A 17,644-nucleotide genomic window follows, 5' to 3' on the forward strand; every position below is an offset into this window, starting at 1 on the left:
TAGTTGTAAGCTTAGTTATCTCATAGTCACATGTACTAATATTTCATTTATTGTGTGTGATAAGTCAATTACTAAATTCACTTTGTGACAATCACCGGTATGCAGCGATTCATATTCTTTGATATATTAAAGGTGCCTTCATCCATGGTGTGATGTATCAAGATCGTGGACATAGCCAGACTATGGGACATGCTAATGTAGATTGGGCAGGATCTCCCACAAACAGACAATCCACATCTGGATAATGTGCATTCGTTGGAGACAATTTAGTCTCTTAAAATAGTAAGAAACAAAGTATTGTTACTAGATCCAATGCAAAAGCTTAATATAGGGTAATGGCCCTAACAACTTGTGAGTTACTATGACTGAAACAATTAATTGAGGAGTTAGAAGTGATTAAGATCTAGTCTATGCAGTTGAAATGTGACAATCAGGCTACTATGCACATTGCTTCAAATCTTGTAGTCCAAGAGAGAACCAAGCACATTACAACTGATTGTCATTTTATTAGAGAAAAGATGTTTCCTAGGGATGTTGCTACGACATTAGTGGGCCCCAATGATCAGTTGGTTGATTTACTCACTAAGTCATTAAGAAGTTCTTGTGTGACTGACATTTGTACCAAGGTAGGCATGTTGAATATATATGCTCTAACTTGAGGGGGAGTGTTGGAGTGTACAAGTCTTATGGTAAGGGGTATTATTGTAATTAGGGTACTTAGCATACTCTCATACATTTTCTATACATTTTATATAATATACATTATTATTTTTATTCCTCTACAATTAATGTGAAAGAGTCCTAGTTCTAGGGTTTTTAATCTACAAATAGAGATTATTGATATAAACAATAAAACGATGGGATATTGCAATAAACTTATTACTTGATATTCTCCACCTCACCTTTCTTCTTCCCTTCTTCTCCCTAGTCTTTCCCCTATCATCTTCTTCTCCCTCCACTTACTTCTACTTTCCTTTCTCTCTCACCATTGGTCTTTTTTCTAACTTATTTGGTGGGAAGTCAAACTTTTGCCCAATAAGGCAAAAAAAGAGAGAAACTTATGAAGATACCTGTCATGACCCAAGGACATAGATGATAGTAGTAATTAGATAATAGATGAATTTCTTTTTAGTTGTATTGTAGTTGTAGTGATTTGTACCTAAAAAACAACTACCATCAACTGTACTTGATTTGAATATTTGGCAGCCCTATTTGTGCCAAACCTTAGCTATCGGATCAGTATATAAGGCTGATCCAATTTAATTCAAAACATACAAAAATATTATTGAATGAAATCCGATTTCAATCTCTCTCAATTCTCCCTAATCTCTCTCACTGTTTCTGTTATTCCCTAATTCCCTCCCATTCCTTCCAATTATCTCCCCCTAATTCCTTCCAATTATCTCTTAAACCCTAAGTTGAACCCTAGGTACATGAAAATACCACTGGACAGGCAAGCTCCCACCACCAAAGAGAAGAAGCAATCTACCGCTAAAGCACTAAGGCAAAGAGAAGGCATTACTAGACAAGCCCCTTTCACCAAAGAGAATCAATAGTCTACCATGGAAACATCCCTACACATTGAACCATATAACCACTCAAGGAAAACTCCTCACACAAAGTCCGACCACATAACGCATCCTTCTAAATGAGCACCCTATGACCATTCCCAACCATAAATTCCTACATTGAAAGCTCTCCCTTCACCCTTAAAATGCATTCCACACCATCACCCCAAAAGATTTCCCCCTTGACACATAAAACCACCTTTCCCCACTAAGCCCAAATTTCTCTACCACCACCCTCTTCCTCAAACCCCCCACATTCCCCTATAGACCTCCATCCATTAACCAGTAGTGCCCCCATGCAATAATCTAATCCCCAAACCTCAACACCCTCCCCTCCCCTCCCCCGGGCGAGGTTTCTTTAAATAGGAAGACAAATTATCACTGGTTTCACCAAATGGCATTCAAACTCCTCAACCACTCTCTTACCTCAAGATGGGGAAAACAAAAGAAAAGGCCCATCAATCTTTCTAGCCTCCTAGACCCAATGGCCATAATAGTGAATAATGATAAATATATAGCATAAACCCCAATTCAACAGGAAAAACAAAGGCAAGGGGCATAATCATCAGCCAACTAAAAGTGAAAAAAACAACATCATTGGCAAAGAAACATGGGAACGGATACAAATTATAGCTACATATATTTATTAATTATACAAAATTTACAATACAATTTCAATATTAAAAAAAGCATAAATTCAAAAATAGTAAATATCATAATCTAATAAAAAAATTGCATTCAGCAACAATTAAAACTGACTCATTGAAAAAAAAAAGCTACAAGACTAACTACTTAAATTTCAAACTTCTAGGTGTTAAGATTTGCAATAGTTAGCAGCAGTCTCAGTGAAGGATTTTAAATAGAGTTAGAAATATGATTGTATTTTATGTTTTAATGAGTTAAAATGTAAACTAAGATTCTTGGAATTAGTTCCGGAAGTCCTCTATTTCTTCTTATTTGTATTATTAGTCCCTAGTTTGTAACCGCCTCTATCAGTTATAAATAGAGGCGGATAGGTTCTGGTCGATCATCTCAGCATTTATTCTATTCTATTGTATTCGCACACAGGTGTTAGAGAATTGAGAGAAAGCTAAGGCTCGGTCCTTGTATTCTCAGGAGGGAGGCTATTGATTCTTAGCCTAAGTGTGTGCGAGAGAGAACGGAGAGGGAGTGTTGTATTCTGGATTCATCTCTAGTGGATTCTGTCAACGGCTTCTGGCAGGATGTAAGGCAAATTTTTGCCCGAACCAGGATAAGTTTTCTTGTCTCTTTTATCTTTCTGTTATTGCTGTGTTTTGTTCTGATTTCTATTATTCTATTACTGTTTTCTATCAGGTGAGTGTTGTCTGTGAAAAAGAGATAGTTCTTGTGTGAATAATTGGTCCTAGATTCAACACTAGGTAAAACCAAAGTCAACTAAATCACTGTCATTTGACATGCCACAATAAATCATTACCTCTGGACAAATCATGTAGCATATTTGGCACATTTTAAAGTTACCTAACAGGTATGTAGTTCGACAAAAATGGATAAGGCACCCATTTTGAAGGTTCCCTCATTCATAGGACACTAGAATTTATGTGCTTGTTCAAAGATCAAAACTGTAGTCACCAGAATCCAATAACTTGGCTACATAAGCTATTACTTACTATGTCACTGACATCAATGTGTTCTGTTAACCATATGCCTTACCTTCTGCACTTCTTTTCTTTGTTCATCTTAATTTCTTAGGCTATCAAATTCAGAACCAGAATCAGTATTATGTAAATTTAACACCCCTGACATCTTAGCATACTGCCCTGTATCAGGGCAAAGTTGATGCCAACAGGATAATACTTACGTTTTCAGAATTGAAAATGTCAGCAAATGGATTGAAGTCAGGGCCCCATTGACCGCCATTCATGCCTCCACCATTAACAGTGCTTTCGTAAGCATCATGTCCAAGCTGCAAGAATATGTCTTTTGAGTATAAAAATAAACAAGAGAAGAGAAGAACTTAACAGAAAATTTTTGTGAGCAATACATAACAAAGCTATGGTATAAAGCAATCAGTGTCAACTAATATAACAGTGGATAAATTAGCATTTTACAACATATCATTTCATAAGAACTATCCTAGGCTGGCCTCCCAAGATGCAAATGGAAAGAGCAATTGATCTCACAAAAATAACACCATGAAACAAGTATATCTTCTCAATTTTACATCAAAAGCCTATATGTCAAAGAGTTAAATTGAATGAACCAAAACCCGAAGTATAAGCACATGTAACTTATCCAAGATGTCTGTACATGCAGAAGAAGTGCCAACAATATAGGGAAACCAGAGAGAGAGAGACGCACTCTCTCTTTTTCTTCACAAAACAATAGCTTCATGGTCTTAAGCACTTATTTTCTGTACTTATCCTTAATAAAAAAGTTGTACTCGGTGGTTTCCTATAATTTCAGATGCATAAAGTTGTGTTATAATTATCATGACTGGATGGCGATTCCAAGTACAGGTCCAATCAAATTAGCACTAAGCGTTCAACTCCTGGACAGGATTGCCCAAGAAAGAAACCTTAAACATTGGCCATAGTGTGAGCCATCCTAAAAAGGCACTTAACAGCATGAGGGAAGATCATACTTGTCAAAAGCACTCAGCGCATATGGGTGCCTCTGCATAGTTGAGGTGAGGCACCTGCCGAGGCACTAAGCTGCACGCCTCAGGTGCTCCTTGAGCCTATAACATACATACACACCCACACACACACTTCTGCCTGTAACATTTTTTTTAAAGGTTTAACTTGATTTGTCATTGCAGTCTTTTTTTTTTTTTTTTTTTCAGGCCAATATGAAAGCACATGCACATAGACCAGAGAGAAGCGAGCCTGCTGATGGTGGTTGGAGGTCTGCAGATTTGTCACACCCGCAACAGGGCATGTGGAGCTTACCTCTGACAACTTCTTTTCACAGGGAGTGATGCTGAAGGTAGGCAAACACCTCTAACAACTATTCTTTCATTTTTTGTTTTTGTTTGTGTTTTATCGAGTTTTTGAGTTGGTTGTTCATTGTTCACTCACTCAGTTCACTGTTTGGTAACCTGTTTCAATGATTTTCTTTCTTTGTTTCTTTCACTGATTTTCTTTCCAGTGACTTGCTTCTGGATTCTTTTTCTGTTTATAGTTTCAATGATCTTTTGTTGTTGGTTGCTTACTATCATTTAATTTTAGCTATTTCTTTTGTTCATCTGTGTTTGTGTTTTCTTTTTCACTGATTTTCTTTTTCTTTCTGTTTCAAGTTTCAATGAATTTTTCATGTTATTTTTATGTAACAATAAAACAATTTTTTGTTTTTCTTTCTTCTAATTGTTTATTGGTTTTTTTGTAATATTTGTAACTGTAAAAGATAAACCCTAGGACATAGAGATTAGAGATCGAGGCTAGAGAGAGAGAGAGAGAGAGAGAGAGGTCAGTGCTGAAGTTTTTATTCTCAAATGAAAAATCAGATGCTGAATACATTACATAAGCTGTATATATATACAGCTTTATAACTGAAAGAAGAGCTACCGCCTCAAATACAAACTAACGCAACAGCAACATAAACTAGACTGAAAATAGAAGCAAAACATAACAAAATGCTACCTGAACAGCACATTCTCTTCAACACTCCCCTTCAAACCATGCTCCTTCAGCGGCTCTTTAAGATAAAAATTTCTGTGAAATACTGTCATTGCTTTACATCTTTGTTCACCAGTACTATCAGGGGACCAAGCAACCCTGAGTTTGCTACATAACATCTGAAATATGTCTCTAGGTAAACTCTTGGTCAGACTATCAGCTACCTGTTCAGATGTAGGGACATAGCGAATTTCTATTTCACCATTTTCAACCTTTTCCCTAACAAAATGCACATCAACACCAACATGCTTCGTTCTTGAGTGGAAAACAGGATTTTCAGCCACGCTTTTGGCTGCTAAATTATCACACCACAGAACTGGAGTGCTAACAATTGGATAACCCAACTCCACAAACAAAGATTTAAGCCATAGAAGTTCCATCACACCCAAAGCAACAGATCTATACTCAGCTTCCCCTGCAGATCGTGCAACGACTGATTGCTTTTTAGAACCCCAAACAATAAGGTTTTGACCAAGATACACAAAAAACCCACTAGTATTCCTTCTAGTGACTTTACACCCAGCATGATCAGCATCGGTAAAAACCGGTTAGACCAAATTTCCAGGTGTGGATGAGAAAAACAAACCAAGACCAGCTGTCCCCCTTTATATACCGAAGCAATCTCTTGCAAGGCAACCAGTGTTGACTCTTAGGTTTGGAGGAAAACTGACTCAACTTATTAACAACAAATGCAATATCAAGTCTTGTATATTTCAAGTATTGTAGTGAGCCTATAATGGTCCGATAGAGAGCTGAATTAAGAAGATCTTCTCCTTCATTAGTTAAGGAAAGTCTAGCATTCATAGGTGTGTCACACGGCTTACAATCTTCCATACCAGCCTTCTTCAATAAATCCACAACATATTTAGATTGAGTAAAATAAAGACCACCTGTATTCCTGTAGGCTTCAAACCCTAGGAAATAGTTGACAGCTCCTAGAGTTTTCAAGGCAAATTGACAATCAAGATCATGAATGCAAGCCTAAAGAGCAGCAGAACTAGAACCAATAAGAAGTATATCATCAACATATACAAGCACAAACAACACATAATCAACTGTTCGTTTTATTGAACAAAGAAGCATCTGCAACTGACCGAACAAAACCCCAGCTAATTAAGGCTTATGTCAGCTTATTATACCAAGCTCGAGGAGCTTGTTTCAATCCGTATAAGGATTTTATCAAACGGCAAACATGAGTGGGTTTTGAAACTGTCACGACCTTGGATATTATAGGGGTAAAGCTGTAATTGAGTTAAAATTACACTTAGGGGTATTTTTGTAATTCGGTTATAACACATGGGTGTTATTATTCTGTTATTTTCCTTTTTTGTCTTGTAGCTTAGTTGGTTAGAGAGCTTTGTTTGATAGCTAAGTGAGGCTATATATATTGCCTCGGCTGTAGGAAGGGATTATGATTGAATTGATAATTGAAAACTCTCATTCTCTCTCTAAGAATTTTCTCAAATCTCCCTCTCATTTCTCTATTCTGCTCTCCCTCATTTTCTCTCTAATTTCACCCCCATTCTTCTTCAATTTTCCCTCTAATACATTCTGCTCTTGACCTTAATTCAACCAGATCTTTCCGATTGTCCATTTCAGTTCGTTATGAACCCTAGGTTCATGACAAATGGTATCAGAGCCAACGATACTTGGCTGTGATTCCATCAAATCCTATTAATATTCAACGAGCAGAGTTCGCTGAATTCCGGTGGTACTTGAGTGATTGGAAGATCAGAGACACTACTGTCCAAGTTTTGAAGACGAAGACGACCATTGAATCTCGGAATTAATTCCGATGCACGAAGAGTTAAGTGACAGCTTGGATCTGAAGGAGAAGTAAGAGGAGTGACTTCGACTAAGATTCTGGTGGTTGAGTCGAAGGAACTGATTGGAAGTATTGTCGATTTTTGGAGGCGAAGTCAGTAGTGACGCTCGGTTGTGAAACTCAGAGTGTTGCCAACATCTAGAGGCGATCTTGGCCGTTGTATCTTAGCGACGGTCCTCAACCTCCTTCCACAGTAATCGATCCTCAATTCCAGAAAAAAAATCCGTGGGTGCAACACAATCACTCAAAGAAGGTGTCACGACCATTACCAAAGTGATCGCTATTTTGCAGTGGGTGTCGCGATTTAAACTAGCAGTGAGTCTGGTGATTTAGGAATTAGAAGTGATCACAAATTGGAGTGGGCGTGGTGTTGCGGTCGTACCCATTGCGGGCAGAGATTAGCGATCGAAATAGAGGAAGGATTTGGTGTTGTGGTCGTATCAATTGTTGCCATTAGCCGAGGTAGCCTTTCGGTGAATCACAAAGTTTGGGAGGACGAGGTGGACATCTCACCAATCGAAATTACAAACCAGTCGAGTTGGGCAGGACTCAATCACGAAGGAGGGTTAATTAAGAGTGGAGACATGGGTCAACTGATTCCAAGCCATCGGAGGATCACCACCACGATCGAAACTACCCATTGAGCAATTTCCTAACAGAGATGAGCTTGGGCTGATAGTTGAGGCCGAACGTGAAAGGCAAGGCAGATTCGAGCCCAGCCGATTCCAGCAAGTATAGGGAATCATTGCAGCAGGCAAGTTGTGAAGTGGAAGGCAAGGCAAATTCGAGCCCAGCCCATTCTTCTTCAATTTTCCCTCTAATACATTATGCTCTTGACCTTAATTCAATTGGATCTTTCCGATTGTCCATTTCAATCCGTTATGAACCCTAGGTTCATGACAGAAACATTCACAAACCCTTCTGGTTGTGCCATATAGACTGTTTCAGCTAAATCACCATTCAAAAATGCATTATTCACATCCACTTGCTGAATTTCCCAACCAAAAGACATAGCTAGAGAAAACAAAACCCGAATTATAGGTGCCTTAACCACTGGACTAAACGTTTCAACATGGTCGATACCTAGATTTTGTAGGAAACCTTTGGCAACTAGCCTAGCTTTATACTTTAAAACAGACCCATCAAGTTTAAACTTTACCCGGAAAATCCATTTGCTTCCAACCAGATTCATATCAACAGTATAGGGAACCAACTCCCAAGTGTGATTCTTTTGTAATGCATTGTATTCTTCTTCCATGGCTTTAACCCATCGTGAGTCTAAAAGAGCCTCACTAACAGATGTTGGCTCAAGTGAGCTCACTAAAGCATAAGGATAGTTGTGAACAAGTTGTCTGGACTTAAACCGAGTAAGCATAGGGTGAACTGATGGGGTTGGAGGAGCTTTAATTTTAGAAATCTTTGAGATAGGTGGAGTAGGAGGTGTAAAAGGCAAAGAAGATGGTGTGGTGGCAAAAGGCAAATTGTCTGATGTATTCAGAACTAGACGCGGAGAAGGAGCAACTACGGGGCACTGATCAAAAGAAGAAGAAGAAACAATAGGAGGAGAAACAATAGGATGAAGAAACTCTGTAGTAGGACTGTGAAACTTGAAATTTGTAGACAATTTAGCAGTATCGGGAGATGAAGAAAAGATAGACAAATAAGGAAAGTCTTGTTCATTAAACTGAACATGCTGAGTAGTGTAGATGCGACCAGATGGATGTAGACATTTGTAACCAGCTTGAATGGAACTATATCCAATAAAGATACACTTGATCGTGAAACTCAAACTTTTGTTTGTTATATGGTCGGAGCAATGGAAAACATGCACAGCCAAAAGGCTTGATCAAATGATAGTTAGGAGGTTTTTGATATAACAATTCAAAAGGAACCTGAGATTGAATAGCGGTGGAAGGTAGAAGATTGATCACATGAACCTTTGTAACCACCTATGTTGTCAGCTATATGCCTATACTTTCTTTCAGCAATCCTATTTTGTTGATGAGTGTGAGGGCATGTAAACCTAGGCTGAATGCCATTGTTATGAAGATAGGGTAGACAGGCACGATATTCCCCCCCATTATCTGTTTGCAAGGCTTGAAGTTTGATTTGAAATTGATTTTCTGCTAGTTTATGAAAGGTACTAAACACTGACAAGACATCAGATTTGAGTTTTAACGATATAACCAAGTGTATCTAGTATAAGCATCTACAAAAATGATATAATATCGAAAACCTCCCATAGACAACATAGGTGCTGGTCCCCAGATATCAGAATAAACAAATTGTAAGGGACGAACAGCAATAATCTTATGAGAAGCAAAAGGAAGTTGATGCAACTTACCTATTTTGCAAGAATCACAAAAAAGACAAACTAGAATATGAACAAGAAATTCCAATTTTATTCAATACTTTTTGTAGTACATTCAAAGAAGGATGACCCAATCTATTGTGCCAATCTTGGCAACTACTAGTGTTTTGAGCTACACAAACATCTTTTGACAATCCATGAACAAATGAATATTGTCCTTTACATGTTCTGATAGTATTGCACGAATTAGATGAGCTAACAGCTGAAGGAACTGAAAATGGCTCTAGGGAGTGGTCTGGAGTGCTGGTTGCAGCGAAGCAAGATACTGGAACTAGTTGATATAGCCCATCCTTAAGATGTCCCCGTAGAAAAATTGCTCCAGATCCTTTGTCCTTAATAAAACAGACATTAGAATGAAATTCAACCACCACATTATGATCTCTAGTGAGTTGAGAAACACTAAGAAGATTTTTATGTATACTAGGTACATGAAGAACATTAGGGATACAAAGAAAATAATTTGTAGTAGTACTTAACACGCCTGAACCAACATGAGTAATTGGCAAATGCTTACCATTGCCTATAGTGACTTTTTCTCCACCATGATAAGGTGAGTGAAGAGACAAATTATTCAGGCTTGAAGTAATATGATTTGTGGCTCCTGAGTCCACAAACCAGGTTGGATCAAAAAGAGATGATTGAGGAGAAATAAACTAAGAGGATTGTGAAGGAATAAACTGATCTAGAGAGCTATGAAATTGTGAGCCTATCACTGAACCATTACCATTAGTGTAGGCTCCATTATGTCATAGACCAGGGTATAACTGAAATTAGAGGAGTAATGGCAGAATTGTAATAACCCTATAGCTGCTAATTCAAATGGCGCGCATGGGCTGTTTCCTGACTGCCGCACCTAGCTATGTAATTCTCCTATAAATGAAGATAAGCTGAGGATGGGGAATTCATGTGAGGATTATTCCACAGATTCCTTTCCCTCTCATTCTCATTCACGTTTCTCTCGCCCCCTCTCAATCTCTCTCTCTCTCTCAATTTCTCCTTCTCAATTCTTCCCGCCTAAACCATTCCTTCTAGAATTACGGAAGGAAACCCTTCAACAGATTCTGAGCTTGACAAATTGGTATCAGAGCCCGCAACCTAGCAAATAGGATGGCCGACGGAACGCGAGCGAAACAGATGGAGATCGGACTGGACGTGATCGAGTTGGGATTGCGACAACACCAGGAACAGGTAGACAATAGATTGGAGAAGCTGGAGTTAGGAATTCGGAATACACAGGAAGAGATCCACCGAAGTAGAGCGGATTACACAGCTGCGTTAGATAAGGCCATGACCGGACTACGAGAAGAATTCTCGGGTCTCAGCCAGCAACTGACGGCAGCTCTGAGCATGTTTGCTCGGCAACCAAATGTCAGTTTGCCAACAGATTTTCCCCCACGGTCAACGTCGGCACCAATACTGACTGCACCGGTGAATAGACTGCGACCTCAAGAACCAACGGAAGCAGGGGAAGGAGCACATCAAAGGGGTTATGGGGGTATCAATTCCACTCAACCGGGGCTAAGGATGGAGATTCCGGCCTTCGATCAGGACAGGCCGAGGTGGTGGATACGCATATGTGAACGCATGTTTTATCAAGATCGAATCGCAGAGGGTGATAAGGTATGTATGGCTGCTTCCTACTTAGATGATGTGGCGGATGCTTGGTTCCAAAATTGGAGTCATGGCAGGTCGGATTTGAGTTGGCTAGAGTTTGTTAACCAATTGTGTAGAAGGTTTGGAGAGAAGACCAGATCGGATGTAATCGAGGAGTTTAACAAATTAAAACAGAATGGAACAGTGGAGAAATACCAAACTAGATTTGAAGAATTAAGGTCCTTGCTATCATTGTCGTAGCCTTACCTGGAGTACTTTGTTTCGAGCTTTATCAGCAGGTTGGATGAGTTAATTAGACCGACGGTTAAGATGTTATACCCCACCACGGTGGCACAAGCAGCTGAACAAGCTCGATTGCACAAGCTTTCGATGGAAACGTTTGCTAGGAGACATAAGTTGTAGTCCAAAAACAACAGGGAGGATCACACCTATGGGGGATATCACAGGGGAGGTAATTTCCAAAGTCCGCGAGGAGGACCTACCAGTAAGGTTCTCCACCTTGTGACCCAGCCCAAAAATCTCACGGTGGACCAAAAGAGACAACTAGACTATGCTTCGTTGTGGTGAAAAGTATGGACAAGACCACCAATGTAAGAAACTCCTACTTACTATGGAAGGTCAGGAGGAAGTCGAGGAGGAGGAAGCGGATACGGACAGAAATGAGGGAATGCCTGAGGAAAAGAAGGTGGTGAGATTTCAATGCACGCCTTGCAGGGCCAAACAGCTAGTAGAGTCGTAAAGGTGACAGGGGTGGCCCGGAAAAGGAAGATAGTCGTGTTGATAGACAATGGCAGCACACATAGTTTCTTAGATGAGACTACAACCCACAACCTACAGTGCAACCTCCATGAGACTCCCCCACTGTCAGTACTAATAGCTGACGGGACCAGGATGGTCAGCCAACTCAGATGTGTGAGTTTCAAGTGGCTAATGAGTGGACAAGAATTCTCGGCAGATCTGAGAATACTCAAGTTGGGTGGGTGCCATGTTGTATTGGGGGTAGACTGGATGAAGACAATGAGCCCCTTAATATTCGACTTTAACACTCTGGAAGTAACCTTTAACTTGAAGGGCCAACAAGTCACCTTACATGGGAGTCAAGAAATAGGGGATTGTAGGGTTGTTTCAGGGAGACGAATTCAAAAATTGCTGGAACAGGGGAGTACCACCGTGGGACAGCTACATTCCATTTATGCGGTGGACGTGGGGTTAATGTCAGCGGAAGAACCGAAGTTTGCTGCACCAAGGGACTCTGCCTTGCAATAGAGGATAGTAAGGTACACTTCCCTTTACCAATCCATAATCTGTTGATGGAATTTGAGGATCTGTTTGCCACTCCCCAAACGTTGCCACCCCATCGAGTCCTTGACCATTCCATTCACCTTAAACCCAACAATGAACCAGTCAATCTAAAGGCCTATCGATATTCTCCCATACAAAAGGCTGAAATAGAAAAACTCATAGGAGAAATGTTGTCCAGAAATTTGATCCAACCAAGCCAAAGTCCATATGCCTCGCCAGTCCTCCTAGTGAAAAAGAAAGATGGCACTTGGAGGTTTTGTGTGGATTGTAGGCAACTCAACTCATTAACTATTAAGAACCAATTCCCTATACCTATTATTGAAGACCTCCTAGACGAATTAACAGGCACATCCATTTTTTCTAAGCTTGACTTGACCTCCGGATACCACCAAATCCGAATGAACTTAGCCAATTGTCCTAAGACAGCCTTTAAAACCCATCAATGGCATTATGAATTCTTGGTAATGCCTTTCGGCCTCACCAATGCGCCTACAACCTTCCAAGCATTGATGAACCACATTTTTGTTCCCTATTTACACAAATTCGTGCTGGTTTTTTTCGATGACATCCTCATATACAGCACTACCTTAAACCAGCATCTATCCCACCTCAAGCTGGCGTTTCAGATCCTTAGATTCCATCAGCTGTATGTGAAAAGGTCTAAATGCTCATTTGCAAAAAGGCAGGTTGAATACTTGGGTCATATTATATCTGGCCAAGGAGTTAGTACTGATCCTCACAAAATTGAAGCTATGAAGGCCTGGCCCCGGCCAAGAACCCTGAAGGAACTAAGAGGCTTCCTCGGCCTAACCGGTTATTACAGGCGCTTCATAAAAGGGTATGGAATAATTAGCAAACCCCTGACCACGCTGCTTAAGAAGAATAATTTTGGTTGGGGCCTAGAAGTAGAGGACGCCTTTGAATCCCTCAAAGCGGCCATGTCGCAAGCCCCAACACTAGGCTCTACCCGATTTCTCCAAGGAGTTTATTTTGGAAACGAATGCTTGTGACACCGGTATAGAGGCAATGCTGAGCCAAGGAGGGCGACCAATGGCTTATTTAAGTCACACATTGGCCCCTCGACATCAGGGCTTAAGTATATATGACAAGGAGTTGTTGGCAGTTCTAATGGCAGTGGAGAAATGGAGATACTACTTGGAGGGCAACAGATTCACCATTAAGACGGACCACGAGAGCCTCAAATTCTTAGCCCAACAACAGGTACACAACCAGTTACAGAGGAAGGGAATAACCAAACTCATGGGCTATGACTTCACCATCTTATATCGAAAGGGAAGGAAAACAAGGCAGCTGATGCTCTGTCCCGGAGAGATGTGCCATCCGCTTGTCAGGCCATTTCGACGGTGGTGGCAGATTGGGTGCAAGACATTACCCATAGTTATGATCAAACCCCCTAGATCAAAGAGCTACTTATCAAGCTTTCCACACATACCACTGATGATCCTAACTACCAATTAAAAGGGGGATTATTGAGGTTCCAGAACAGGATGGTGATTGGGGAAGATGAATTGTTGAAGAAGAAGATACTTCAAAGCTTGCATGACTCCCCCATAAGGGGGCATTCTGGGCTCAACGTAACTTACCAGCGGGTAAGACAACTTTTTTACTGGAAGGGCCTTAAAAAAGATGTCACCAGATTTGTTACGGCATGCACTACTTGTCAACGGTGCAAACATGAGCAAATTCCTTATCCAGGCCTCCTTCAACCCTTGGAAATACCCTCACAAGCCTGGGAACTAATCTCAATGAACTTCATCAAAGGCTTACCAAAATCTGAAGGTGCTAACACTCTTTTGGTGGTAGTAGACAAGTTAACTAAATTCAACTACTTCCTCACGTTGGCCTACCCCTTCACAGCCACGGAAATAGCATGTAAACTAATGGATTCAGTATTCAAAGTCCATGGGTTGCCTAAGGCAATAGTTTCTGATCGTGATAAAGTATTTACAAGTCAGTTTTGGAAGTCACTATTTCAAGGGCTCGGCACTAAGCTGCATCTTTCTTCGGCCTACCATCCGAAAATTGACGGGCAGACTAAAAGAGTCAACCAATGTCTCGAGACTTACCTTAGATGCTTGTGTGTATCCAAACCCAGAAGCTGGAGTCGTTGGGTATCTCTAGCCCAATGGTGGTATAACACCAACTATCATACTGCACATAAGAGAACTCCTTTCGAAGCTCTGTTTGGGTACCTGCCGCCCATCATCCCAGCTGTAATGCACTACTCTCCTCAGGAAACATCGGCAGATCAGTTTTTTAATAAAGGTCTGCCTCACATCAAAGAGGCTCACCCCTTGGGCTCCAAGCACATTTGTGCCTCAATGTACAATCTAATTTACTACTATTAGAACTTATTGAATAGTCATCCATACAGTTCATCATTCCCTCTCCTATGTTATAATGACCTCACAGAAGATACAACCATAAATAGAGATGATTGATGATCTAGAACCCATGTAGGTGACCCCACCTAGTGAAATTAGAGCTTGATATGTTGTTAAATAAATCCTAATAACAAATAAATGGGAAAAAAAAAAAAAAGAATGAGGCTATGAATAAACCCAAAAAGTCTATTCTCCAATCCAATTTCTCCTTTCTTAGCCATTGATTTTTCAATTTACATCCCATAGGTTGAAGGTTCGACTTCAATAGTGTCAAGTCTCCGAGGAGAGACTTGAAGTTATCGTGAGTTTAGAAGACGAGAGAGAGAGAGAATTTGGAGGGAAAAGAAAAAAGAGAGAAGAATTCAATTTAGAGGGAAAGAGATTATCATTCAAACCGAATAACTCCCATCCTCCAATACTGGCCTTATATAGGCTCTTCCCATGGCATATGATCATAACTGTGAGGCTCCTCTCTAACTACTTACATGCAAGTGGCCATGTTTCAATAATACCCTCGAGCCCTAACATTTCCCCACCCCTATAAACAATTCTTGTCCCCAAAAATTTAAAGCAACCCTGTAGCTCATGGGAATTGATCGAGTAACTCCGATAGGTACTCCCATGTCGTGTGGTTGGGGTCTTTCTGTGTCCATCTCACCAGCAGCTAAGTCAAGGGCACTAAGCCCTAATATAATACCCTTCTATCCAGAATAGCTTGGGGTTCTACTACTCCTCCTTCCTCTTCATTCACTTCACCAGACACCGAGCTCGAGCAAACCCCACATCATAAAATTTAATTGTTGTATTTTTAACAACAACAATTTGGCGCCGTTTGTGGGAAATTGTTGTTGCCAAAAATACAACAATTAAATTTTATAGTTTGGGGTCCACTTGAGCTCAATGTCTGGTGAAGTGAGGTTGTCGTGAGAGAAGTTGTTGCAAGGATGCTCGCTGCAAGGGTATTTGCCACAAGGATCTATCTCACCGCAAGAATCTTGCCTTCGCCACAAGGGTCTCGTTGCAAGGATTTGACTTTACCACAAGAATTTACCTTCGCCACAAGGTCTCGCCGCAAGAATTTACCTTCGCCACAAGGTCTCATCGCAATGATTTGACTTCGCCACAAGGTCTCGCCACAAGGATTTGACTTCGCCACAAAATCTCGCCGCAAGGTCTCATCGCAAGGATTTAACTTCACCACAAGGTCTCATCGCAAGGATTTGTTCACTGCAAGGATATGACCCTGTTGATGCTCAAAAATATGTTAGAAGGCTTGCAGGAATCCTCGCCCGCGACGACCCTCCAATGCCTAAGTCAGTACCAGATCCAGATAACTATTCCCGAAAACCGTGAAAATGCAGTCAATGTGTTGAAATTTTACCAAAACCGAAAGTCTTTTTCATGTCCTATAGCTGGGTATTTATAGGGCGCGATTCTCAAGAATGCATAATGATGACACGTGTCGCTTGTTGAACGAGCCATACACGAGGTGTGCAGCTGCAATCAAGTCTTTGCCGCAAGGTCGTTATCGCAAAGGTGGCTCCGGACACACTACTGCAAGGCCCTTGCGGCAAGCCCTTCGCCGCAAGTGGGCTTGTGGCACACCACCGAGAGCCTTTTTATTTTTTCTTTAAAAAATCTCATTTTTCTTGCTCTTGATTTTCTGGGCACAACAGTAATCCTTCAACAAAGTCCATGGATACTCCCTCCCATGCCTGCTCTAGAATTTCTAGGGGTTGTAGAAGACCTGGGTAGGATACATTCTCATGCTTACACTCTGATAGACTGAACATGATAAGACAAAGTTCATTACTTCCTTTTTTTGTCTTGGCCAAAAAAATAAGTGTCTCGCTTTGTGGTAGGTTGCCTTGATGTCTGAATGTCCTCCCATTGGTGATTCATGTAAGGTCGTTAGTATCCTCTTCCTCAATGCTTCGTCATCACCCACCACCACTCTTCCCTTGAACCGCATCAGCCCATTAGTAAGGGTGTACCCTGAAGGTCCTGATGACTGCACTGCCAGACTTGCCATTAGGTCTCTGATCCATAACGTCTGCTCATAGCTTCCAGCCACTTCTTTCATCCACTCTGGAATTACTACCGATATTGCTTGACATTGTCCAACCTCTTCCTTCCTCGATAGAGCATCTACCACTACATTTTCCTTTCCTCTTCGATACTCAATGGAATAATCCAGCCCCATCAGTTTTGAGACCCCTTTTCTCTGTAGCTGAGTGTGCAATTTTTGCTGGGATAAAAATTGCACACTCCCGTGGTCGATTTTAATTATAAAAGGGTTGGCTTCCAAGTAGTGCCTCCAGTTGTTAACAACCCCCAATACTGCCAATAACTCCTTATCATACACACTCAAACCCAAATGCCTAGGAGCTAGTGTATGACTCATGTAAGCTAGGGGTCTCCCCTCCTGCATTAACACAGCCCCGATTCCTTTGTCACTTGCGTCTGTCTCTACCACAAACTTCTTGGAGAAATCTATGAGGGCTAGCACAGGGGCCTCCATCATGGCTCGCTTGAGGGTCAAAAAGGCATCCTCTACCCGGGAGTTCCACTGAAAACTGTCTTTCTTAAGGAGCTTTGTAAGGGGCTTGCTAATGAACCCATAATTCTGCACAAACTTCCTGTAATATCCTATCAAACCTAGGAACCCCATTAGCTCCCTTACTGACTATGGTCTAGGCCACTCAATCATAGCTACAATCTTTTGAGGGTCGATCCTCACCCATTCCACTGAGATAATGTGGCCTAAGTACTCCACCTCTTTTTGAGCAAATGTACACTTGGATAGCTTAACATACAGTTTGTTAGAATTAAGGACCTCAAATTTCATTTTTAGGTGGGTTACATGTTGGTTAAAGTCTTGGCTATATACAAGGATATCATCA

The 17,644-nt window shown here is 40.9% G+C and overlaps 1 protein-coding gene across 3 annotated transcripts in view; it reads right to left on the reverse strand.

Annotated features, from left to right (window-relative positions):
- The window catches only part of LOC127814133 (chaperone protein dnaJ GFA2, mitochondrial), a 52,270-nt gene that overhangs the window by 28,533 nt on the left and 6,093 nt on the right, over nucleotides 1-17,644 (reverse strand). For all 3 annotated transcript variants that reach the window (XM_052355410.1, XM_052355411.1, XM_052355409.1), the window contains exon 7: nucleotides 3,409-3,513. In XM_052355410.1, coding sequence (XP_052211370.1) covers nucleotides 3,409-3,513 — 105 coding nt within the window. The remainder of the gene's footprint in view (nucleotides 1-3,408; nucleotides 3,514-17,644) is intronic.

Source organism: Diospyros lotus, chromosome 12 (genome assembly GCF_014633365.1).
Source record: "Diospyros lotus cultivar Yz01 chromosome 12, ASM1463336v1, whole genome shotgun sequence".
Lineage (NCBI taxonomy): Eukaryota > Viridiplantae > Streptophyta > Magnoliopsida > Ericales > Ebenaceae > Diospyros > Diospyros lotus.